The sequence below is a fragment of the Podarcis liolepis genome, assembly GCF_965112155.1.
Source record: "Podarcis liolepis genome assembly, chromosome: 12".
In the NCBI taxonomy this organism is placed as follows: domain Eukaryota; kingdom Metazoa; phylum Chordata; class Lepidosauria; order Squamata; family Lacertidae; genus Podarcis; species Podarcis liolepis.
The window spans coordinates 14,098,768-14,123,643 of NC_139563.1; the positions used below are offsets into that span (position 1 = coordinate 14,098,768).

A 24,876-nucleotide genomic window follows, 5' to 3' on the forward strand; every position below is an offset into this window, starting at 1 on the left:
GAATCCCATCCTTTCCCCAGAAATTCAGAAATATATGAGCTCTTCCTACTACATGCTACAGATGGTTATATAAGGTTTCGTTGCTGCTTCTTTGGCTCTGTAATAAGTGTGGATTTGTGGGGGGTGGGTGGGTTAAGTGGCTTTATTTTCCCACTATTAAAACACAGCCAGGATTTATTTAGCCAGAAAATATCATAGCTCTAAGTAGACATCTCTGCCGATTCCTAGAAAACAAGAGATGTGAATTCAAAGGTTTCGTAGAATCAATGTGTGACCTTCAACCTTCTTTACTTCTGCGGCCTCCTGATCATGTGCTTCTCCCCTCCGTATCAATTTTCTCTTTCCTTCTTCACCCCAGTCTTCACCCTTTCCCTCACTGACCTGTATCACCTTCCTCCAGTCTTTCTCTTTGCCCTTCCTTGATCCATTTCCTTTATTGAGCTTTTGCCTTCTCCTTTCATATACCCCTGCCTTTCCTACCCCTATTTTCCAAGGCCTTTCTGCCAATAATGCCCCTAGAATAAGTACAGATATGTGCAGTACGAGTGGAATTTAGCCTGCCCACCCCAAGTTATTAATATACATTGCTGACTGAGAGGATACCTTTGGAACTAACAATGAATTGCCATGGTTGAATTTTAATATTTCAGTTTGTTGTGTTGTTACCACTCTTTCTTAACTCCTTGTCAAGGCTGGAGTCAAACATGGGTCAGCAAGCAAGAAGCAGAGTTTGTCAGAGAAGTTATTCAAAGAAACAGCATACTGCTCAGCAACACTTCCCAGCAAGTCTTGCCCCTATAGAGCAGTTGCCAGGACTGACGATCTCCGCCTCCAGCTCCCTCTAAGGCTCCTCCTTTCTCAGATGTTTCCTAAGCAGTCTCAAACTGTGTCTGGACAGCTCTAATATCTGTTCTGCTCGATGCATCACTCTGCTTGTCCTTGGAGAGAATCAAGGAGAGGCAGGCTCCCTGTATTATTCTGAAGGCTCTTGTCCCCACTCCTCTGCTTCATCCTCTGAGTCTGAAATGCTCCCTGTCACAGGCTCTCCCTGTTGCCCCTTCAGCATCCAACAATTTTCCCTACACTTCTCCCTCTGACCTCTCCTTGGTGTTCCACCACCAATCCCAGGGCTCTGAGCCTTCCTCCTCTGGGGTTTCCCTTGAGGGTTGCCTGGCTGCTGCCTCCAACCACTCCTCATCCATCCAGCCAGCCAGTCCCTGACACGTCAGTGGAGGCTAGTCGATTAGGGTGTGTATTTCTATCCCAATGCCCTTCACTGGTGCCAAGCTCTGAGCTTTCATTTTTTTTTAAAAAAGTCTCTAGCTCTTCTGGAAGGAAAGTTATGGAGAATAACTTATGCACATTTAACCTGTATGCTTTTGGATTTACTATAGGGGATTGTGTAGCATCCATATCATGGACTGAGATCAAATTCTGCAGGAAGGACCAGCATACAGGGAAATTATCCGTTTTGAACACTTTCCACCCAAAATAAAATGCTGAAGCAGCACCTGAGAGGATTTGCCAGACAAATGTCTATACTGAAACTGTTAACTCAGCCCTAAGATTAGCACCAGTGATTACTATGGATCAGTACAGGTCACTGAAAGGTCACTCAACAAAAAGCAGGAGTGACCTATTTGTTCTAACTACAGTGGTACCTCGGGTTAAGAACTTAATTCGTTCCAGAGGTCCGTTCTTAACCTGAAACTGTTCTTACTGCCACCGCGCAATTTCTGTTCTCATCCTGAAGCAAAGTGCTTAACCCAAGATACTATTTCTGGGTGAGCAGAGTCTGTAACCTGAAGCGTCTGTAACCCGAGGTACCACTGTACTGATAAGCAGGCTGCCATTTTGACAAATCTTCAAAACTATCACAAATCACTTCTTTGGGAACTTTTGAGGAAAATATTTGTCTCTGCTCCATGACAGAATTAAAATTCCTGGTCTTCACAGTACAGTGAAGCAATTTCCTTGAATCAAGGCTCTGGAGCCAACAAAAACACACACACACTGAGAATCCAAGTGTGAATGAATCACCTCTGACATATTTCTAACCATACTGCTGAGTGCAATCCCCCCCCCAGTTACATCTGAAATCGCAAAGTGAAAAAGAACTCCAAGCTATTAACCTCTGTGCATGAATATGCAAGACCCCTTTTACCAACAGAGGGTTCGTTTCTGCTGAAAGGATTTTGTTCCTTTATTATAACCACTTCGGCTAATAAAATTCTGACAAGCAGCAACCACAATGTACAGTTTCAATAAAGCAAGAGATGATTATAGGAATAAACGGTATTAAAAATAATAAAAAGCTTTAGACTCCAGGTATCATTTTTAGTTGCGTTCTATTGCTTTCTTTATCTCTCGCGAGCTGTGTTTTTGTTTTTTTGTTTTAAAAGAAAAAAACTTGCTTACAACTGCATAGCTTTGACATCCTTGAACTATGAAAATGTCAAGAGTGTCTATGTTACATATATTTCCATAATTCAGAGAAATTAAGCCTTTACCAAATTTCAGCTGGGGAATTGGTCTTGATAATAAAGGAATAAACTTTGCTTGCTCCAGGCCTCTATGCTGCAAACCTCTCTCTCTCTCCACTCTCTATTTAATCTTAAGGTCCTTCTCCAAACTGACACTAACCATTGAATGTAACTTAACCTTACAGCTTCTCTTCCAGCTGCCTGTGCTCTAGGCTCTACCACCATCCTTCTTTGCGTCTTGCTATCACACTGCTCCTTTCCGCATATCAGAAAGAGCAACTGGACCACGACAGACCACTTGGCCCCATAATCTACCAGCTAACTCATCTCTGTTATCATCTCCCTCCATTCTTTTACTCTCCAGTCAAAACACGCCCTCTTCAAATCCATGTCCGACTCTTCATGACCCCATGGACCAGAGCACACCAGGCACTCCTGTCTTCCACTGCCTCCTGCAATTTGGTCAAACTCATGCTGGTATCTTCGAGAACACTGTCCAACCATCTCGTCCTCTGCTGTCCCCTTCTCCTTGTGCCCTCCATCTTTCCCAACATCAGGGTCTTTTCCAGGGAGTCTAGTCTTCTCATGAGGTGGCCAAAGTATTGGAGCCTCAGCTTTATGATCTGTCCTTCCAGTGAGTACTCAGGGCTGATTTCCTTAAGAATGGATAGGTCTGATCTTCTTGAGGTCCATGGGACTCTCAAGAGTCTCCTCCAGCACCATAATTCAAAAGCATCAATTCTTCAGCAATCAGCCTTCTTTATGGTCCAGCTCTCACTTCCATACATCACTACTGGGAAAACCATGGCTTTAACTATAAGGACCTTTGTTGGCAAGGTGATGTCTTAAGGCTACTTTGTGCTTAAATTTAGAGCATACAGTAGCAGCTGGGATAGCTCAGTTGGTAGGGGGCATGAGACTCTTAATCTCAAGGTTGTGGATTTGAACCCCACCTTGGGCAAAATATTCCTGCATTGCAGGGGGCTGGATGAGATGACCTTCGTGGTTCCCTTCCAACTCTACAAATTCTATGATTTGGTGTACGACTCTGAAACGTATGGAGGGGTGTCTACACATTTCTTTCTGATGAGAAGCAGGGGGTCAATCATGGTTCCTAGGTGGGGGAAATTATATGGACCTACAGAAAAATGAGCTAAATAAATAGAAGTTCTTGTTAAGTGCATTCAGCACACCCCCTTGGTAGGAATAGGGAACCTGCAGCTCTCGAGTTGTTCCCATGTACTTCACGCAGCATGGTCTGTGGGCAGAATCATAGGAGTTGTGGATCAGCACCATCAGGATGTCCACAGGTGTCCTGGCCCTCCACCATAGTTAGAAAAAACCATATGTTTCCAGTCCTTCATGGATTGGATAGCTCAGTCTGTAGAGCACAGTATTCTTAATCTAAGGATTGTGGGTTTGAGCATTGCAGCGAAACTTGTGGTCCCTTCCAACTCTACAATTCTATGAGTCTAGGTTTTCTGCTCAGAAGGTAAACAGGGCATTATTAACACACCCAGAAGTTTTATCTTCTTTTATTTTTTAAAGGACTGAGGAAAAACTTGGACAAGCTCAATGGTTTACTTAAAATATCCTGGTGACAACTATCTGTTCCGGTGTCCCTTTCCCCCAGCAGCCTTACATTACAGAGCACAGCAGCATGTATTAAATTGTTCAGGCAGTGTTTCTGGAAGCCAAGGTACAATAAGCAAACTCGAATTCCACAACCTATCTGCCTATAAACAGAAGAATGTTCCCAGCACAAATTGTATCAGCACCACACTGACCAGGGCTCAACTGCTTAAATGAAGAGATGCACACAGCCCAATCCTAGATATATTCAGCAAGAAGAAAGCCTTGATGAGTTCAGTAGAGTTTACTCCTAAGTACGCATTTGATTTTAGCATTTGTCTCGCCTACAACAGCAGTGCTGCTTCCAATATTTACCACAGGAAAATTGGGCCAAGAATCCTAATGTACAACATTCATCATATTTTGCACTGTGAAGCCTAATATTCAAAGAGCACATCTGTAAAACCATTAATACTGCTACTAATGTACTCTGCAGTCCACAAGGCCACCAAAGGACAGTGTAGGAAGTAGATAAATGGCCTTCATTTTATGTATTTTCACAGGAAATGTGGAAGCTCTGGCTTTTCTGTCAAGGCAGTTCAGGGAGATAGTAGCTAACAAAAAAGCATTTGGGTGACTTTGTTTTTTAAAAAAAGTTTTTAAAAGATATCTCACTGATAAGGTCATTTTAAATTTTACTCTTAGCTTTGAAATGGATGCTGGACATTATTTGCTGTTCTAGTATTTTGAACTACAGACACTGTTTCTTGGATGTTACTGTGAGCTGCTTGGATATCTAGCAGACCTGGGGGCACATTTGTTGTTGTTTAGTCGTTTAGTCGTGTCCGACTCTTCGTGACCCCATGGACCAGAGCACGCCAGGCACTTCTGTCTTCCACTGCCTCCCACAGTTTGGTCAAACTCATGCTGGTAGTTTCGAGAGCACTATCCAACCATCTCGTCCTCTGTCGTCCCCTTCTCCTTGTGCCCTCCATCTTTCCCAACATCAGGGTCTTTTCCAGTGAGTCTTCTCTTCTCATGAGGTGGCCAAGGTATTGGAACCTCAGCTTCACGATCTGTCCTTCTAGTGAGCACTCAGGGCTAATTTCCTTCAGAATGGAGAGGTTTGATCTTCTTGCAGTCCATGGGACTCTCAAGAGTCTCCTCCAGCACCAGAATTCAAAAGCATCAATTCTTCAGTGATCAGGCTTCTTTATGGTCCAGCTTTCACTTGCATACATCACTACTGGGAAAACCCAGTACATACATTCGAAAAATTAAATAAATATTTCAGTATTCACAAATAACCTATTTTAACCATTCTATATTTTAAACACACATATATGCACACACATACACAAAAAAACTATACTTACTCTTTCTCTGTCACAATGTATCCATATTCATCCTCTTTGGAAGGCTTGGCATCCAGCTGAAGGCCTTCTCCCAATTTTTTTTGAGTTTCTTCATAGACTGTTTTATCCTGAATCAAAGTATTCTTAATCCAGTGATGAAGCTCAGTCAGCTCTTGAGAGCTAGGTTCCGACTCAGCTTTCTTTTCAGCTATCAACTCCCTGGAGAATGTTTCGCTCTTCACATTTTCAACCCCAACCTTCACTTCCTCAGAGGAAGAGGAGGAGAGATCTAAATCCTCCGACTTCTTCATTTCTGATTTAAAAGATTCTTTGGACATAGGCTCCCTAAGAAGACTTTCAGTTGCGATATCCTCATTCAGGAAATCAAGCAGTTTTTTACTCAAATGGTTCTCCTATATTACAAAAACAAAAACAAACAGCGTAATTCATAACAATTTTGAACACGCATTAATGGGGTATCTATGTGAAATTCAAGGGCACAAAATTAATAGAATCCTGAAGCTATACTTAAGTACATGAGTAGACACTGTTGTCCACTTATGAAAGATGAAAACTAGAAATCACTTTAGCCTGGGGTGCAACTTTTGACAGCTCTTAGATTGCAGCTTAGAAAATGTTGCCTGTATTTTCCCCGAAACTGCTTTTCTCTTCTTAAATTTGACTGATCTCAAGAGGCTTCATCTTTTGGAAGCACTGAAGTATGTCTAAACCTAAAGCATTATCATTAATTTCTTTTTGCCCAGCCTTATGTTACACGAAGAAGCCCTAGACATCCCTGTTTGACTCAATTCAAGTCTTCCTGCTGACAGTGGCATGAGGCCACCAAGTCTTTCCACCAAGTTATGATTTCAAATTCTGGGTCTTTCAAATCAGCTAGCCTTGAGATCTAGAAACAGCCCCATCACTTAGTCTAAATTCTTAACTCTTTGGAGGAGGGAACTGTCCAAGACCAAATTCTGGATTCCTCTTCTGCTTTACGTTTCAGAAACATGACATGAAATTCAATTAAAATCTGCTGTGAAGTTCCATTCCCATGCAACTTGTTAGTTGGTGTTAAGAGCAGGGACACGGGTGGCGCTGTGGTCTAAACCACTGAGGCTCTTGGGCTTCCTGATCGGAAGATTGGCAGTTCGAATCCCCGCCAACGGGAGTGAGCTCCTGTTGCTCTGTCCCAGGTGCTGCCAACCTAGCAGTTCGAAAGCACACCAGTGCAAGTAGATAAATAGGTACCACTGTGACAGGAAGGTAAATGGCGTGTCCGTGCTATTTGGCCTACGTCACGGTGTCCCGTTGCGCCAGAAGCAGTTTAGTCATGCTGGCCAAATGACATGGGAAGCTGTGGATAAATGCCAGCTCCCTCGGCCTGAAGCGAGATGAGTGCCACAACCCCATAGTTGCCTTTGATTTGACTTAACTGTCCAGGGGTCTTTTACCTTTACCTTAAGAGCAGCACAGAAAGCCTGGCCCTACTCACACAAGCCATAACTGGGTCCCAAATCATTTCCTGCATTACTGTAAAACTGTGTAACCGAGACCAGGTCTATCTCCTTCTTCATTTCAAGCCCCATACACCTTAATTTTTCATGCATGGAAATCTTAAGTCAGGGGATGCCTGGGAGAAATCCAAGCCCCTATAAACTCTTCTGGGAAGGTAAGCTCATTTCTGTTTACACCCCTTTTCTGTAAAATCAAGGGCACATATCATAACTTCAATAACAGTGTGTACAGTCCACATGAACCAAAGCTGGATTTTAAACAATGTTATTATTGTTTAGCTGTAGTGGTTATTGTGGTGGCACCTGTACTGTGGAACTCCCTGCCTGTAGACATTAGGCAGGTACTATCACTGCATTCTTTTAGATGACTGCTGAAAACATTTATGGTTTGGTGGGCCTACCCAGATACATGATTTGGTTATATTTGCTTCAGATGTTTTATTCTGCTTTATTGGTTTTTAAAAAAATATTTTAAACAGTTTATTGTTTTAAGATATCTTATATGCTTTAATTGGTTATTTTTTAAAATAGAAATGTGTTTTAGGCGCATCCAATATGTGCACGGCCGTACACACGTGCATTGCGCCAAACCCAGAAGTGACCTGAAAATGTCATAAAGATGTCACAAAAAGGTGCGGAATAGGGCGGGGCAGGGCTGCCTTATGTTTTTGCCCCCATGGGCAGCATATAAATTTAATAAAGGAACAAACTAGCAAATTTAATAAAGGAATAAACTAGCAAATTTAATAAAGGAACAAAGTAGCAAATTAATCATACGGTTTTTAGAGGTGAATGAAAATGCTACTCTGAATTTTGCTGGTGCATTCACAGGTGGTGAATTGGAGGGGGTGGCATTCACTGATTTTGAGGAGTAAAGGAGCAATACTGGCGAGTGACAAAACAGAAAATTTCCCCTGCTAGCTGCTGCTAACTCCCCCCCACTCCCACTGTCTGAAATCCACTGATGGTTGCAAGTGCACCTCCGTCTGTGTTCCATTGTTGTCACTGTGTTGTAAACTGAACCTCAATTATTTTTATTACATTATATTTAGCATCTCTCGTATGACGAGCATTTGGTGCGATGGATTGTCGATATTTATATTTAAACATGCAATTTACCTCATTTTTAGTCCTGGCATCTTCATTCTGTGCCCCTTCATCTGTGGGAACATTGAACAAGCATGTGTTGTGGGACATTATAGAACATTACGTGTGTAATGCAGGCACTGCTGTACTGGCTTTGCTTTCCTATAGATTGTGGTGTTATTTACTGTACATTAAACATTAAGATGTTGCCGCTGAAAGGCGAAAGTAAAAGCATAGATCAGGTTTGTCACTTTGACTCCATTTGGACAGCTTGCTAATGGAAGATCAATGGAGGCAGTACTGTAAAAGTGCATTATATTAATTAGTTCAATAGTATGGCGACGAATTTACCTCTGTTTACCAGTGCCTTTTAAAAAAAAAATCAATACCATGCTTTCTGCTAGCATAGAAATAATGGCTAGAGTAATAAATGCAGAAAGGCAACAGATTTACGTTTCAGGCACTTTTCAGGGAAAAATGGATTTCATGTGCTCATCTAATCCTTTATTTTAATAAAGTAGGCACTTCAAAATAATGGTTTCTCGGTTATTGTGACTACTCAGAGGTAAATACAGGATACCAAATTGCCTGTTTTAGGATAGGAACAGGAAGCCTTTGTGAGGCTTATAAGCATGAAAAACAGATTTTTGTGCATCTTTCACATAAGTCACAAAATGACCTAACAATGGACCTGTTCACATCTCATTTTTATCCACAGCAATAAACTCAGACACTTTTAAATGATCCACATGTAAATCAATGTGCTGTTTACATGTTTCCTGTCACATGCATCTGCATGCACCTATTTGATCAATGAACACGAGGGGCTGTAAGGCTGTAAGAGGACTAATTACCTGTGTGAGAGTGGGACGAGGAAACTGAATTTGGGAACACACAGGCCAATCTTACTGGATGGTACATGTTTTTTTTATCAGGCCTCAAAACTATGAGTTCTCCAAAACAAATCAGTACCATGTCTGCCCTACTTTTCCTGAATGGGTCATAGAATCATAGAACCGTAGAGTTGGAAGGTACCATGAGGGTAATTTAGTTCAAACTCCTGCAATACATACTGGTGGCTAATTATTTTAGCAGGTCATTTACCTAAATGCAGTGCCTGGTTCATGAGCAGTACCAGATTTACATATAAGCTAAACAAGCTATAGCTTAGGGCCCCACTCTCTTGCCCCCCAAAATATACTTCTTCTTAATTGTATTTCATATCAACAATTACTTTGATAAAATACATATTTTGTTATGTGCAAATGGCTTTAGATACCTATTAGGTCCATAAATTACCATATAGCATATATTCAACACACAAAAAACAGTGACGATTTGTTGTTGACAAAGGACAGCTGGACATATAAAGGGCCCCATTACCTTCAGTAGCTTAGGGCCTCATCAAACCTAAATCCAGCTCACGAGGTGCATCTAAATTGTTTACAACAGTGCTATCAGTTAACCAAGTGAACAATTAAGCATCATGAAAATGCAGCTGTATCTTAAGGCAGCAGTGGTGGAATGAGTTAATTGCATCAGTTTGTTGCTTAGGACAAGGGTGGGCAATGCACAGGACTCCAAAGCCCAGTCACCTTTTCCTACAATCAGCCATCAGCTGGGTGTCCAGGAAGAGTGTACTGTTCCCACACTGCTAATAGCAACAGTAATATCGTGTAAATATGAAACACTGGGGAGCAGGCTTTAACCTACCCCCCACAGTACTCCCAATCCAAGGAGGTTCACTGCCCCTATGTTGATAATAGCTGCATAGAGACAGCAGTTTGCAGTTTTAATGGGGAGGTAGATGTGTGGGAATTACAGTCCCTAAACAGGTATCTCCTCCTTTAAATCATGGAGCAACCTGCACTCACCTAATTGCCCACAGCAAGTTGGGATTGCGTGAACAGCACCCATCCCACCCTCTGAACACAATATAATCATGGCAGGAGAAAAGGGAAGCTACATGAACGGCCCTACTATTGGGCAAAGTGGCATAATCTCCTCAGGGAACAGATGCTGTGGGGCAGCAGTGGAACCCCCCTGCATGTTCCTCCTAAGCCCCTGCCCCCTGGGACCGGTCTCATCTGTTGGAGGACAGAATTGTGGGTTACACAACCTGTCCCTGTCCCCTAAACTAGCTTGCTGTGGTGTTGGCTGCTGTCCTGCCACTAGTGCTGAAGTAAGATTCGGCAGCCAGGCTGTTTGACTTCAGTATGTGGAATGGGCCAGGGAGGAGCCATCTTGTCCTTCACCTCAGGCAGCAAAATATCTTGGTCTGGGAAGCTAACGGTAAGGCAATGATAAGTGGAGGGGAGCTAGCAAGCAGCAGGGAGAATAGGGCAGTGAGCCGGCAGTGGGACAGGTGAGCAGGTAAGTTCCTCCTCTTTGCATCTTTGTGCAAGGCTGTCTTAAGACTGAATTCCTTTAGAGAGGAAAGGAAAGCTGCCATGGCGGATAAAGTACCTTGTAAAGGGTAACCGGCGCTCATTAATCCCATCTCATAATCATCTTTTCCTTCGGCATCCACTCTCTTCTCTTCTGCCTCTCCTCCAACCTTCCCAGCGGCATTCTTCTTTTCTTCATCTGCATCAACAGCTTGAATGGCATCAGCAATGATATCTGCCATCTCGTCCAGCTCTAGCGGGCTCAACTTATCTACATCCACATGATGTTTCTTCAGGTCCCTCAGAACATCCTGAATAAATATTTCTTGGGAAAGGAGGGAGGGAGGGAGGAGAAACTTGATTACTTATGAAAAGTCTGATGGTATGTGCAAGGAAAAGAGAAACAAAGCATTGTAGTCTCTGCTCCAGTCCTCAGTAGGAGCTATTTAATTATCTATGAAGTCTCGACTACATTATTCTGTGCTAATCTGTATTCATAAATATAGCCTTGGTAATGTTTTTTTCTCTCTCTCCTCTTATTCAAATGTGTTTATTGAATAGTTTCAATGTTACTAATTCATGGGATTATCTTCTTATTTGAATCAGTAATTAGATCACTTTTCTCACTGGACATGCCTTGCCCTACTGAAACAATTGATTTGGGATAAATTAGTGGCGAAACTTTTCCCAGACCAATATGGCTTATCCAGGAAGGCCTGTATCCCGAGGACAAAAAAAGTATTTATTTTATCACGTTAGTGGTCTCTCCCTCCCCTCCCCATTACAAACCCTATATCAAGACTTCCTAACAAAATCAACTTATGCTGTACTAAAGCTGCTTAACTATAGAAATAAATTATGATTACACTCAGTCAACCATAATGTAGTTTTTGCAGAGTAAAAATAGAGGACATATCAATACAATTACATATAAGAAACATGCAGTCTGCTGAAAAAAATAAAAGGACCAAAGCTATTTTTCTACTAGGTGTCCCCAAAAGAAGCAGAGACTGTAAATAAATCACCACCACTGAATTATGAAGCAGCAATATCAATTTGACTTACCCAGTCATGTAAAGGGCTTAACTGGAGGGTGGGGGAGGCAATGGGGAGATCTCAAGAGTTTCATGGCCCATTCCTGTGAAGTCTATCCAGTACTGGCCATGAAACAGAGAGCTCTCATTGGAATCTTATCATTCTACCCGACACAAATTCCCAGGTGGAGCTTCCCACAGTCTCCAAACAGGACAGGTGGTTCAAATATCTACAATGAACCAATCAAAATGCAAGGTGCACCAGCCAACAAAATTGCCTTAAAACTCTCCACTCTCCACTCAGAAGTTCCCAACTTGAAGAGACAAGGAGCATCACAAGGAGCAGCTCAGAGTTTTAAAACTGTCATGGACTGGCTGGATGTGGAGGAGTGTGGGAGGCACCAGCCAAGGAACCCCCAGGGGAGGAAGGCTCAGAGCCAGGGGATTGGTGGTGGGACAACGATGAGTTATCAGAGGGGGAAGGAGCAGACAGGGAGGAGAAGGTGACAGAAGCAGAAGAGGTAACAGGGTTTAGTGAACAGGAAGAAGCTGCAGCAGAGCACAGTTCAGTCTCTGAGCAGAATCCCGGGAGTCTCGCTCTCCTGCTGTGACCAGCTCCCCTCCCTTCTGGTCTCCTAGAACACACAGAGAAATGAAACAGGAAGCGTAGAGGGTTGCTGTGCACAAACGAAGCCTGAGACTGTGTGGGAAAGACCCTGGAAAGGAGGAGTCCTACTGCAACTGCTTCATCGTGGTAAGACCTCCTGGAAACCACTAGGCTGAGTTGTGGTTTGTTTCCCTGAATAAAGAGTTAACTTCACCGACCTCGGGTGCATTATTGCTTTGTTGGCGACCTATGCCTGACTCCCAGCCCTGACAAAACTTCCTATAATTTCAGTTTAAGCCCTACAGTTTTCAGCCACCAACATGCTTGCCCCGATTATATTTGAAGTCATATTGCTGCTGCCAACAGAATTCGCACATACAGATATTCCAGGTGCTGCTCACTGTGGTACTTGCTAAACAACCATTCAGAATTAACCGAGCTACTCACTACCAGATAAGCCAACTGCTTGGTGGGGCTGACCTGTCTTGTATATGCAGGCTCCTGCCTGCCTGGAAAGGACAGTTATTTTTTGTTGCTGAAATATAATTTAATATCTAATGATATATCCGTGCTAATTTACATTTATAATAATAATTTATATTTTTATGACCTAATCTTCATCAATATCAGGAAATAAATATGCCATTGGCTTGTCTTTTAACACAAGCACGCTGATCTCATTTGTTTATGCTACAATACAAAATGTAAATAAATGTTTTCTGAACTATATTGGATCTTCTGTCTGTTCAAATGAGAGTTCTAGCTGTGTTTTGTTCTGATGTATGTCAGATGTGGACAGAGTAAAGGAAATGAGTTTATCAATGACCCCCAAAGAACATAAATGGAAGATGACATCTGAGGCAAGATGAGAAAAAGCAGAGATTTCTACAAAGAAAATCAAACAACAGACTTCTAAATGTGTTATTAACAGATGTTTTCAAAGGAGAGAATATTAAAAGATATTGGAGATGAAAAATACATAAAGTAAACAAAAGTAAGTGGAGGAATCTGAAAAGAGATAGCCAACAGTGCCAAAATATAGGTAATAGACTGAGAACATTTTTGCCCAGTCCAGAATGAAAAGTAACCCATTGTTTCTTGTTACGTAAATAAGTCTGCATGAGCTTGGGGTGGTCACTAACTCCCCTCCCCTCCTCTTTTGTGAAATGAGAAGACCGCACACAAATTATTTTAAAAAGCATATCCACTTCCACTTTTGAACTTTTTTTAAAAAAAATCTTTAAAATTGTTGTTTTTCATTGGTTTATTCTTTTTGTAAACCACTTGGAGGTTTCTGGGGGGGGGTTACAATCAAGCAGTATATAAATATTAAAAAAGGTAAAGGGACCCCTGACCATTAGGTCCAGTCGTGGCCGACTCTGGGGTTGCAGCGCTCATCTCGCTTTATTGGCCGAGGGAGCCGGCGTATAGCTTCCAGGTCATGTGGCCAGCATGACTAAGCCGCTTCTGGCAAACCAGAGCAGCGCGCGGAAACGCCGTTTACCTTTCCGCCAGAGCGGTACCTATTTATCTACTTGCACTTTTGGCGGCTTAGTCATGCTGGCCACATGACCTGGAAAAACTGTCTGCGGACAAACGTTGGTTCCCTCAGCCAGTAAAGCGAGATGAGCACTGCAACCCCAGAGTCATCTGCGACTGGATTTAACTGATAGGGGTACCTTTATCTTTACCTTTTATTCGGTAATAATAATGTTACTATTTATACCTTGCCCATCTGACTGAGTTGCCCCAGCCACTCTGGGTGGCTTCCAACACATATAAAAACACAATAAAACATTAAACATTTTTTAATATAAAAAAAACCTTCCCTATACAGATGGCTTGGGGATCGGATAACTCCATACTTTCCAACATTTCTCCAATGAAAATAGGGACATCCTACCATAGCTTCCAGCATTACTCCGATTAAAATAGGGACATCCTAAGGAAAAGCAGGATATTTTGGGATCAAATTAGAAACTGGGACAGCTTCTGTAAATCTGGGACTATCCCTGGAAAATAGGGACACTTGGAGGGTCTGAGTCTGCAGGGAAGGACTACCTTATCTTGTAATGTATGCACAGCACCCAGAAACAATGTAGGCACTTATAAATGTTAATAATAATAATAATAATAATAATAATAATAATAATAATACTCTATTCCTGGTAGACAAACCCAGAATGAGTTGTTTATCTTTTTGTTACTTTGGGGGATTTGTGCCACTTTTAAAATATATATATATTTAAAATGGTTTAAAAAATTACTATAATGAGCCCTATTCATTTGAGACATGGTGGGATAACATTTAAATGAATGAAACATTTACATTAACAGCCATAATTACATACTTCTATACAAAAGCACCCCATGGTGCAATCAAGCTTGCAAATATAATCACAGAAGCTAATGACCCACAAGCCTAAACTTATCTACTTTAGTCATCTGTGGCCTAAATGCTGTGGGGCAGGTAGGAAGAACTGTATTTTGCAAAACGTCTGTCACTGGTCAGAAGCAAACTTTTTTTTTACTTGACTTGGGTGGGCTGCTATTTGCAAGTCTGGGGTGAACTCTGTTGAAAAACCAAGTGGGTCGTGCCATGAGAAACCCCATGGTGGATGAATGCTTTTTGCCCAGAAGTGGAAGGGAGAGGAAGTCCCAACCAAGGAAGAGTGGATAACCAAGATGATGGACTATGCCGAAATGGCAAAGATGATCGTGAAGAGCAGACACCAAGATGATAATTTTTTTAGTAAAGAGCGAGAAAAATCTATACAGTATCTTAAAGATCACTGTCGATATTTTAAAAGGTTAGCAGGATTGTTATAACACTTATAATGTAATAAGACTAAAGTTAAAAAAGGATACAAAATGAATTTGAAAAATGTAATTAGATGCAACAGAAACAATAGATAAATATCGGAAACCAGGGGACGGTGGGGGGAAGTCCAGGGATTCAAGTAATCTCAGATGCGCAAAAATTGAAAATGATTTAAATGTATAAGAACAAAAAATGAAAATGAAATATTTTTTTAAAAAGAAACCCCACGGTACAGCTGTAACGGCATAGTGGGGCAGGTTAGCTGAAAATAATGCCATTATATCTGGCAACCAATGCACCCCTTTGGTTTCAGATAGTATATGGGTAGATGAGTCTAAAATGCCCAGGACACAAATTCTCATGGCCCTGTAGCAGCTATGGTGGCTCATTTACCAGAAGTAATGTATTTAGCATTAACTCTAGAAGTGTATAATTGATTCTGATCAAACATAAGAAACACCTGCTGGATCAGGCCAATGGCCCGTCTAGTCCAGCATCCTGTTCTCACAGTGGCCAACAAGGATTTGTCTGTTCTATCCATTAAGGTCTGGAGGTAAGCAGATTGCAGGTCAGTAGGCAAGTTGGGAAACAGACAGGAGAGCAGTCAAGTAGACAGGCCATCAAAGCAGCCAGCAGATAAGTGGGAATGGATGGCTGGAAAGCAGCTCAGTCCGCACCTGAGTGACAGGTTGCTCAGACTGAAGAGCTTCTAATCCTAGAATTAGAAGGAGTATTAGGGTAATCTTGCCTTTATGGAGCTGGTAGCTGAAATGTCACCATCTGGCCATTGGCAGTGGTGGTGTTTAAGTAGAGCAGAGAGCATACCTGAAGGACCGTCTCCACCCCCCATTCAGTGCCTGGAGACTGAGGTCCACCTCCAAGGGTCTTCTGGTGGTTCCTTCACTGCGAGAAGCAAAGTTACAGGGAACCAGGCAGAGGCCCTTCTTGGCACTGGCGCCCTCCCCATAGAACGCCCTCCCATCAGAACGTCAAGCAGAACTACACAACTTTTAGAAGACATCTGAAGGCAGTCCTGTATATACGTGCTGGAAGCCACCCAGAGTACCTGGGGAAACCCAGCTAGATGGCTGGGGTATTATTATTATTATTATTATTATTATTATTATTATTATTATTATTATCAGCAGGTGCTCCCTCCAATGAGAAGCTACCACAATGGCACAGAGATTATGTCCTGAGGACCAGAGATCCCAGTTTGAGATCCTTAGATATTTACATAGCCTATTTTAAACCCCTATAGCGTACAATTGAACAGGTCAATTATAAGCTCAGTATAAAGCACCATGTAAGTTTAATATTGCTGTCTGGTGGGCTTTCCCCTCCCTCCCTGCAAATTGGGATCAATCCAGCGAAAACCAAGACTGCTGAATAAAAAAAACCCTGTTGATAAAACCTTTCCATTTCAGTTTCATTTGTTTTCAACTCATTTTCTTTTCTTTCATTCTATCATGTCTTATCTCCCTAGTTCCCTTCCCTGGGTTTCACAGTCTATAGGAAAGCACAGCCGTAATCTCAAGCAAAATGAAAATAAGGGGGAAAGAAATTCAACAGGAGAAAATGAATGGCCAGCAGCCCCACTCCAGAGTCCACTGAAAGACATTTGGCAGATCTTTCTGGTTCATTAAATAAAGCAAAGATAGAGAAATGGTCTGCATTCTGTGAAGTGTGTTGTTTCTCATACTGGGCAGTCACTAGGATGCTAGGAATACCTCCTGAAGATAAGCTTCTTGTTAGAGGAGACTGACATCTTAAGGAAAACTAAGCCGAAAATACGAAGCATTGCTACTGCCCGACAACCACTGAAGATAGAAGCCAAGAGCAATCACAGGCACAATTTGAAAAATATGGCATGAGCATATTGGAAGATTCATTAGAAAATGTTTGACTGTTGGCAACAAGCTAAGAAAACGCTTGATTTGTGAACAGATATTAAAGAGAAAGAAACTATTTGGAGGGTGGGAATGCCTTTCTTCAATGGTCAACATTTGTCCCTAAACATGTTGCTCTGCAATGTTATGCCTGCGGAAGCCAAACTGTTAAAATCCAATGCATTTTGCAGCATATTGTTCCCTGTACGTTTTAAGTATTTCTTCTCTGCAGATTCCTGCTAAGAAAGGTGAAACAGGGCAGTGCATGATAATGAAATCAGCATGGACCTAGTTTGCTCTAGCAGCAGTCCTATTCCAGATACGTGCAAGGCCACCTGGACTTGCATTTACATTAAAATTTGTTTTTTGAAACCTATTATCAGGCAGCTGCCTCACCATGAACCCTGTCACTTTGGGCATGTACACACTGGGCTCTCTCCTGTCTAAATAGCAACACTTCAATAGTGTATGGGATTTGGGAGCAAAAGAAAAACACGAAGGAGAAGACTGAGAATATGTAAAAAACACAGTATGTATAATGCTTCAGGCTTCTACGAAGGAAGGATCCTGGCCAATGGTCAGCAATGATGGGAGCTGTCATCCAAAACACCTGGAGAGAACCAGGTCGGCAAAGGTTGCTCTACACACCAACATTACCTACCCTCCATTAATAGAAAACTCCACCTAACCCTGCATATACCTCCCCAGGAGGGCTGTCAATGATTACACCATATTTTTTGCTCTGTAAGACGCACCCGACCATAAGACGCAACTAGTTTTTAGAGGAGGAAAACAAGAAAAGCCAGCAAGAGCCGCAGACACGCGCACCCTATCTTTAAAGATAGAGTGGCTCTTGCTGGCTTTTCCAGGAGGTGGGAGAAGGGACTGATGAGCTGCCCTCCATCCCTTCTCCCACAAGCTGTGCAGCTCTCCCTCTTGCTGTGCTGGCTTCAGTGATAGCTGCATAGCCTGCATTCGCTCCATAAGACGCACACACTTCCCCCCTTACTTTTTAGGAGGAAAAAAGTACGTCTTATGGAGCGAAAAATACGGTACCTATTGTGATGTTGCAGACTCTGCCAAATTAAATTCACAAGAGCAAAGACACTGCTACCCACAAACACATGGTCCCAATTCCAAGGCCCCCCCCACCCCACCCTTAGCATAGTGGGGTCCCTGCTTTCACATCCCAGCACTCCCGTTGGCCGTTGTCACACAACAAACCTTTTGTTTTGCCCACCCATCAGCAAATGATGAGTGCCTGCAGCACTCCTACCACCAGCTGCTTCACATCACAACTTGCAGCCACAGCTGCTGAGCTGCGCATGAGCACTGGCCTGTTGCAGCTGAGGAGCAGGAGGAGGAAGCAGCCACTTGGGCAGCTGCTACGACTACACATAGTCCTCCCTGTTCTGCTTATTGCTGCTGTGTCTTCATCGTGCCTGTCTGCAACTCTTCACATGCAGAGAACATCACAAAGCCACAGGGAAGCGAGCCAGCTTCCCATAGGAGTTAACATAAGAGAAATAAGAACATAAAAGAGCCTGCTGGATCAGGCCAATGGCCCATCTAGACTAACATCTTGTTCTCACAGTGGCCAACCAGATGCCTGTAGGAATCTCCCCCACTGTGGTTTCCAGCAACTGGTATTCAGAAGCATTACTGGTTCTGGCCATGGGGGGTAAGAGAATAGTCAATATGGCTAACAGCCATTGCCAGCCTTACCCTCCCTGAATTTGTCCAGTCGTCTTTTAAAACCATCCAAGTTGGGAACCATCATAGCTTCCTAATGAGACCGGGTACCATTGTTTAACTATGTGCTGCCCAAAGAGTTGGTTGCACTTCTGCAGCTCCTGTTCAATCTCTCCAGCATCAGCAACAAACCCTGTTTATCAAGGTTGGAAAACTGTGCATGCTTTGCTGTAGTGTAACAGGAGTGGAATGTAGCAGTCAAATCATGGAGAGGGCAGCAGGGGGTGCCTGCTTTCCTGGATTTGTGGGTGTGCATTGCTCTCTCTAGAGGGACGTGGGTGGCACTGTGGGTTAAACCACAGAGCCTAGGACGTGCCGATCAGAAGGTTGGCGGTTCGAATCCCCGCGACGGGGTGAGCTCCCGTTGCTCGGTCCCTGCTCCTGCCAACCTAGCAGTTCGAAAGCACCTCAAAGTGCAAGTAGGTAAATAGGTACTGCTCCAGCAGGAAGGTGAACGGTGTTTCCATGTGCTGCTCTGGTTCACCAGAAGCAGCTTAGTCATGCTGGCCACATGACCCGGAAGCTGTACGCTGGCTCCCTTGGCCAATAAAGTGAGATGAGCGCAGCAACCCCAGAGTCGGTCACAACTGGACCTAATGGTCAGGGGTCCCTTTACCTTTACCTGTTGCTCTCTAGTCTACTGAATGCCCCATTACATTTTTATCTTGGGTCTCCTGGTCTGGAACTTTAAGCACTACACCATGTGGAGTAGTGGGGGTAGGAGGCAGCCCCCCTTTTTTGCTTGCAATATACTGAATAGGTGGTGGTGGTGGGATATTCTACAGGTACCTCCTTGATGACAAAAGTGGGGCTACTCCCCAAATGAAGTTGCAAAAGGGAAATTAAGCCAGATCTTGTGATGAGGATACTCAAAATTCATACTGCATACTTCACAGTTATAAAGTATTAATGTTACACTTAAAGAGGGGGAATGTAAGCCTGGGTCCTAAAATTACCTAGATGCACTGCTGCTCAAAAGCTTGCAGGCATCTTAATAACTTCAGATTATTCTTCCTTTGACTACAACAATATATTTCAATTTTTATTTTTATTTTCAGGTAATTTCACATTGACTTCTCTGCACAACCGTCACAGAACTTGCGCGCATTGCAGCGGATTATGGGGAGTAATTTATTGCTTATAAAAGGTGCACTGTTCAGGCCTGAGCAGTCTGAACTGAATCACATGTTTCTCCTCCTCTGCAGCTGTGCATTGCATGGGACAATCAATGGTAGAGAGGGGACATGCCAAGACTGACCTTCTCATTGACAAATCCCTTGATAAACTTCTAAGGAATCCCGGTAGATGAAACTACTGGTCTAGAACAGGCATAGGCAAACTCGGCCCTCCAGATGTTTTGGGACTACAACTCCCATCATCCCTGACCACTGGTCCTGTTAACTAGGGATGATGGGAGCTGAAGTCCCAAAACATTTGGAGGGCCTAGTTTGAGGAAACCTGGTCTAGAACAATAAGTGAGCACTCATACGAAGATGAAATGGATTCCTTACCGTCTACTGGAGTTAGAGGGGCCTTTGTATTGCTCTGGACAGAACCAGGCACCAGTCCAGATCCAGGCCTCCTTATGAATGGTGGCCTCATCTCAATATCTCCTGGTTTCTCTTTCAACATTGTTCCATCAAGATGGTCAGCCTGAGGAAGCTTGAGCCGATTGGTATAGGGAGGAGACACTTTAGTCCTACTAACAGGAGAGCTCCCGTCAAGATTTTTTGCCGCAACTTTCTGAGAGATATATGCATTTAATGCCGCCAACAGAGCTTTTCTGTCAAATCCGTCATTTGGCTTTAGTGGGAATTTATCTCTCTGTGGTTGGCTGAAGGTTCTCACTGGGATGTTCTCAGTATATTTTGAATGGGCTGCTGCTGAATGGGTTAAAGCAGGAGCTTTTCCTTTGGAGTTCTGCACCATGTAGTTGATGATGGTGTCAGGTGGAACGTTATCAACCTAGAAGGAAAGGGAAAGTTGTATTAGAATCGGTCTTATGCCAACCCCTTCTAATTAGCCAACATGGGAACTCCATAAGAATACATAATGGTGTGTTTCCTGCTTTAACTTCATGTTTAAGCAGGGTGGGAGGTAGCCCACATTCCCTATGCAAATCAGGGCTGGATTCTGAATCATATATCAATTATGATGCACATTTACCTAGGTCTGTTTATTTTGTGCTGCTGCAAAGGGACACTTTGTTTATCTGTTTCTCCCTTATATAAGTTGCTATGATAGCATGGAAACCCTAGCATTGGAGGACCAATAATTTATCAACCCATGCTTCCGTTTCTGAGGTACACAGGGCATTTTCTGTATACCTCAAAACTGATATTTCTATTCACAAGAGCAGGATACTTGCCTTTAAAATATAATGAAACATGATTCTTAGATCTTTTATAAAGAGACAGGCTGTGCGCAAACGCACGTTTACATGCTATGCCTTAAACTCCCACTGCTGGATTGGGAAGCTGATGATTATTTGTTCCATTTATTTAACCCAAAACTACTTAGTTGTAATAAAACCCTTAAGCAGTTTACAAGAAATATTAAAATTATCATTTAAAACAGTTCGAAACAATTAAGTATTAAAAAAATAATTTTTATTAACAATAACAAAGATAATATCTCATCAATGCCCACTCATCCTGATAAGCTTGCCTAAACAAAAATGATTTAAGCAGGTGCCGAGAAGAGAGACTCCTTGATGTAAATAGATAGGGAGTTCCAAAAATACAGGTGCTGCCGCACCAAAAGATCCATTTCTCACAACTGCGGGGTATTATCCAGCACCTGTAGCAGAACCAGTTCTGCAGATCGGAGCATTCAAGTGAGCAAACACGGGATAGGGAGATCCAACAAGTACACACAACATTTAGTTGTCCAGTTGAAGCTGTTTCTGGGGTGTGGACACTGTCACATGCTGCCAGGGACTGGACAGAGGAGGAATGGTGGCGACCGCCTCCTCCCCAGCCTGAACCTTGCAGAGAAGAGGAAGACAGTATAGATTTACAACAGTGGTTTGCGGGAGGTCACAGCTCAGAGGCAGATGAGGGGCAAAGTTGGGAGATAATGGGAGACACGTCATCACTAGAAAGCATTCCAGACACCCCTTCCCCCAGAACGCGATGAGCATTGGAAGTAGGAGAGCAAAGAGCTCGAAGACAAATGGCCCTAAGCAGCCACCATAAGGTGGGTGGGGCTGCTGACAACTGAGGAGAGAAGGGGGTGTGCCTGGAGATTACTCAGAGCAACGCCATTACTCCAAGAGGCTGCAATAAAAGACATAATAATAATAATAATAATAATAATAATAATAATAATAATAATAATTTATTTGTACCCCGCCCATCTGGCTGGGTTTCCCCAGCCACTCTGGGCGGCTTCCAAAAATACAGTAAAATATCACAGATTAAAAACTTTCCTGAACAGGGCTGCCTTAAGATGTCTTCTGAATGTCAGGTAGTTATTTATCGCTTTGACATCTGATGGGAGGGCGTTCCACAGGGCGGGCGCCACTACCGAGAAGGCCCTCTGCCTGGTTCCCTGTAGCTTTGCTTCTTGCAATGAGGGAACTGCCAGAAGGCCCTCGGCGCTGGACCTCAGCGTCCGGGCAGAACGATGGGGGTGGAGACCCTCCTTCAGGTATACTGGGCCGAGGCCGTTTAGGGCTTTAAAGGTCAACACCAGCACTTTGAATTGTGCTCGGAAACGTACTGGGAGCCAATGTAGGTCTTTCAAGACTGGTGTTATGTGGTCTCGGCGGCCGCCCCCAGTCACCAGTCTAGCTGCCGCATTCTGGATTAGTTGTAGTTTCCGAGACACCTTCAAAGGTAGCCCCAGGTAGAGCGCATTGCATTAGTCCAAGCGGGAGATAACCAGAGCATGCACCACTCTGGCGAGACAGTCCGCGGGCAGTTAGGGTCTCAGCCTGCATACCAGGTGGAGTTGGTAGACAGCTGCCCTTGATACAGAATTGACCTGCGCCTCCATGGACAGCTGTGAGTCCAAAATGACTCCCAGGCTGCGCACCTGGTCCTTCAGGGGCACAGTTACCCTATTCAGGACCAGGGAGTCCTCCACACCAGCCCGCCCCCTGTCCCCCAAAAACAGTACTTCTGTCTTGTCAGGATTCAACTTCAATCCATTAGCCGCCATCCATCCTCCAACCGCCTCCAGGCACATTGGTAAGAACTTGTCTATTCCTGGCAGTCTACCATGTGGGGGGGGGGGGTCGGATTCCCTGATGCCTGACACATGCTGGCAGCTTCTAGGAGACTTCACCCCCAGAGGTGCACTCCATTGTCTCTTGAGACAGATGGATGCCAACAATAAGACAACATTAGTTACAATCTACCTTGCAATTTGAGAAATGCTAAATTTTGATGAATTCCCCCCACCCCCCAAAAAACCCCAGCTTCAATTTAATAAGCCTTATGGAGACATCTGCGCCCCCTTCCCTGCCCACTGGTATGGAGAGACAGCAGGTGACTTGGAAACACACCCGATCTTGATGTGTTTGATCAGACCTACAATGACGTGCAAATGCAATTTGAAACACAGTGGGCGGAAATGACCTTGCTGCATTTTAAGCCGATAATGTGTACACAGCCACACTTGCAGAGGAATCGAGCGCCCGTGGGATGCCACGAAAGTGAACAGGAGGAAGACTGGTCCTCAGCTCGGTTGCACAGCTCAGTTATGCAGTGCAATGCTTCCTGATGAAATCGAAAAGCACCCATACCGACTCGGAATCCTAATATCAGCGACATTTGTTCCCCTGCGCCAGTGCTAGGAACCTTATGCCAAAGAATATTTCTACTGCCTTATTATACTGAGCAAGTTCCTGGGGAATTGGCATTCATGCAAAGCATCCTGTGAGCTATTATTATGATAATGATAAACCATAAATGGCTTAAGATAATAACCTATTCTTCTCAAGCCCTTTAAGATTCATAACTCCTTTATCTGTATCCACAATTGTTGTTCAACAATTGGATGTTACTGTACGTCCATAAAATAAGGGAGAAATAAACTGAATTGCAAGGTGCTACTTATGCTGTACATTGAATTTGAGCAAAGTGATGTGGAAATCGCAAAGACAAAGAGGCATTCATATGTTGCTGGTTTTTTTACAAATGCAAAATAGTTCTTGAAGTCTAAAGAACAGAGGTCGCCCAAGGAGCAACACAGAGAGTTGCACATACACAACTAAAGATTTCCCTCCCAGGCCCATGAAACTCCATGCTCCCCCACCTAGGCTCCTGAAAGTCAGAGACCCTCTATAATGCCTGGCTGTGGGGAAAGGAAAATCACTGTCCTCTCTACCTGTAAGCAGTCTTTGGACGTCAACACTGTACTCTGAAAACACAACCAAATTCAAACAGCCAACAAAAGTAATGAAGACCCTTTCCTTTATACAAACCTTACGAGACAGTTTGCAAAAAGGTTGACCCGGATAATCAAAGGTGGCTTTTTTTTAAAAAAAAACCTCACACAGCTACTCGAAAAGTGCCTGAACACTCAAATATTGAAGAGGATTTGCGATTTCCCTGAGTCTCCTGTAAACAAACAAGCCCATCAAGATGAAGAACACAGACACTTCAAGCAGCCTTATACAAATTGGGTACAAGTGTCAATCGCAGGCTAAGCTGGTATCAGGAGAGGACCAGCAGTCTCTCAGCAGCTTGACAGGTCACAACACTGGCAGACCGGGATGCTCTTTGGAAATTCCTAATTAAAAATATGGCATCAACAGCAAGTAAGCCTATTTTGAAAGCACCCTCATTTCTGACAACAAATGTAAAGTCAAAGAGAGAGAAAAAGACTAGAGCCACATACAGCCTGAAGTTCCAGTATTAACGTTAAAACCATCTTTGACCGTGATTCACTATGGATGTAGACCTGCATTGCCCTGTTTTTGGCATCTTTGTGATGAATTGTCTCTGTACTTTCCATTGGAAAACAAGAGAGGAAAGTTAATTCTATGTTATACTGGAAGTGCCGGGATGGATTGCACTGGATTGTATCCCTTGACGAAAGCTTGCCAGGTCTGATTTTAGTAAAGAACTTTAGACCAGGAGATAAAATCTAACGCAGTCCTTCTTGGTACTTCTCACCCTTGTTTCATAGCAAGCTTCTACAATCGTCAGGTGGGGGAGAAATTCCTAGCAATAAATGGAACGCAATAGGTCAGGATATGTATGCACAACAGAAAGGTTGTTGTTGTTGTTTAGTCGTGTCCGACTCTTCATGACCCCATAGACCAGAGCACGCCAGGCACTCCTGTCTTCCACTGCCTCCCACAGTTTGGTCAAACTCATGCTGGTAGCTTCGAGAACACTATCCAACCATCTCGTCCTCTGTC

General features: G+C 43.3%; 1 protein-coding gene across 1 annotated transcript in view; it reads right to left on the bottom strand.

Moving 5' to 3' along the window:
- Positions 1-24,876, bottom strand: part of PTPRN2 (protein tyrosine phosphatase receptor type N2) — a 614,238-nt gene that overhangs the window by 415,740 nt on the left and 173,622 nt on the right. The window contains exons 6-9 of the mRNA XM_083466687.1: positions 20,015-20,468; positions 10,480-10,725; positions 8,047-8,087; positions 5,432-5,823 (exon numbers count right to left, since the gene is read on the bottom strand). Of these exons, the coding sequence (XP_083322813.1) occupies positions 5,432-5,823; positions 8,047-8,087; positions 10,480-10,725; positions 20,015-20,468 (1,133 nt within the window). The remainder of the gene's footprint in view (positions 1-5,431; positions 5,824-8,046; positions 8,088-10,479; positions 10,726-20,014; positions 20,469-24,876) is intronic.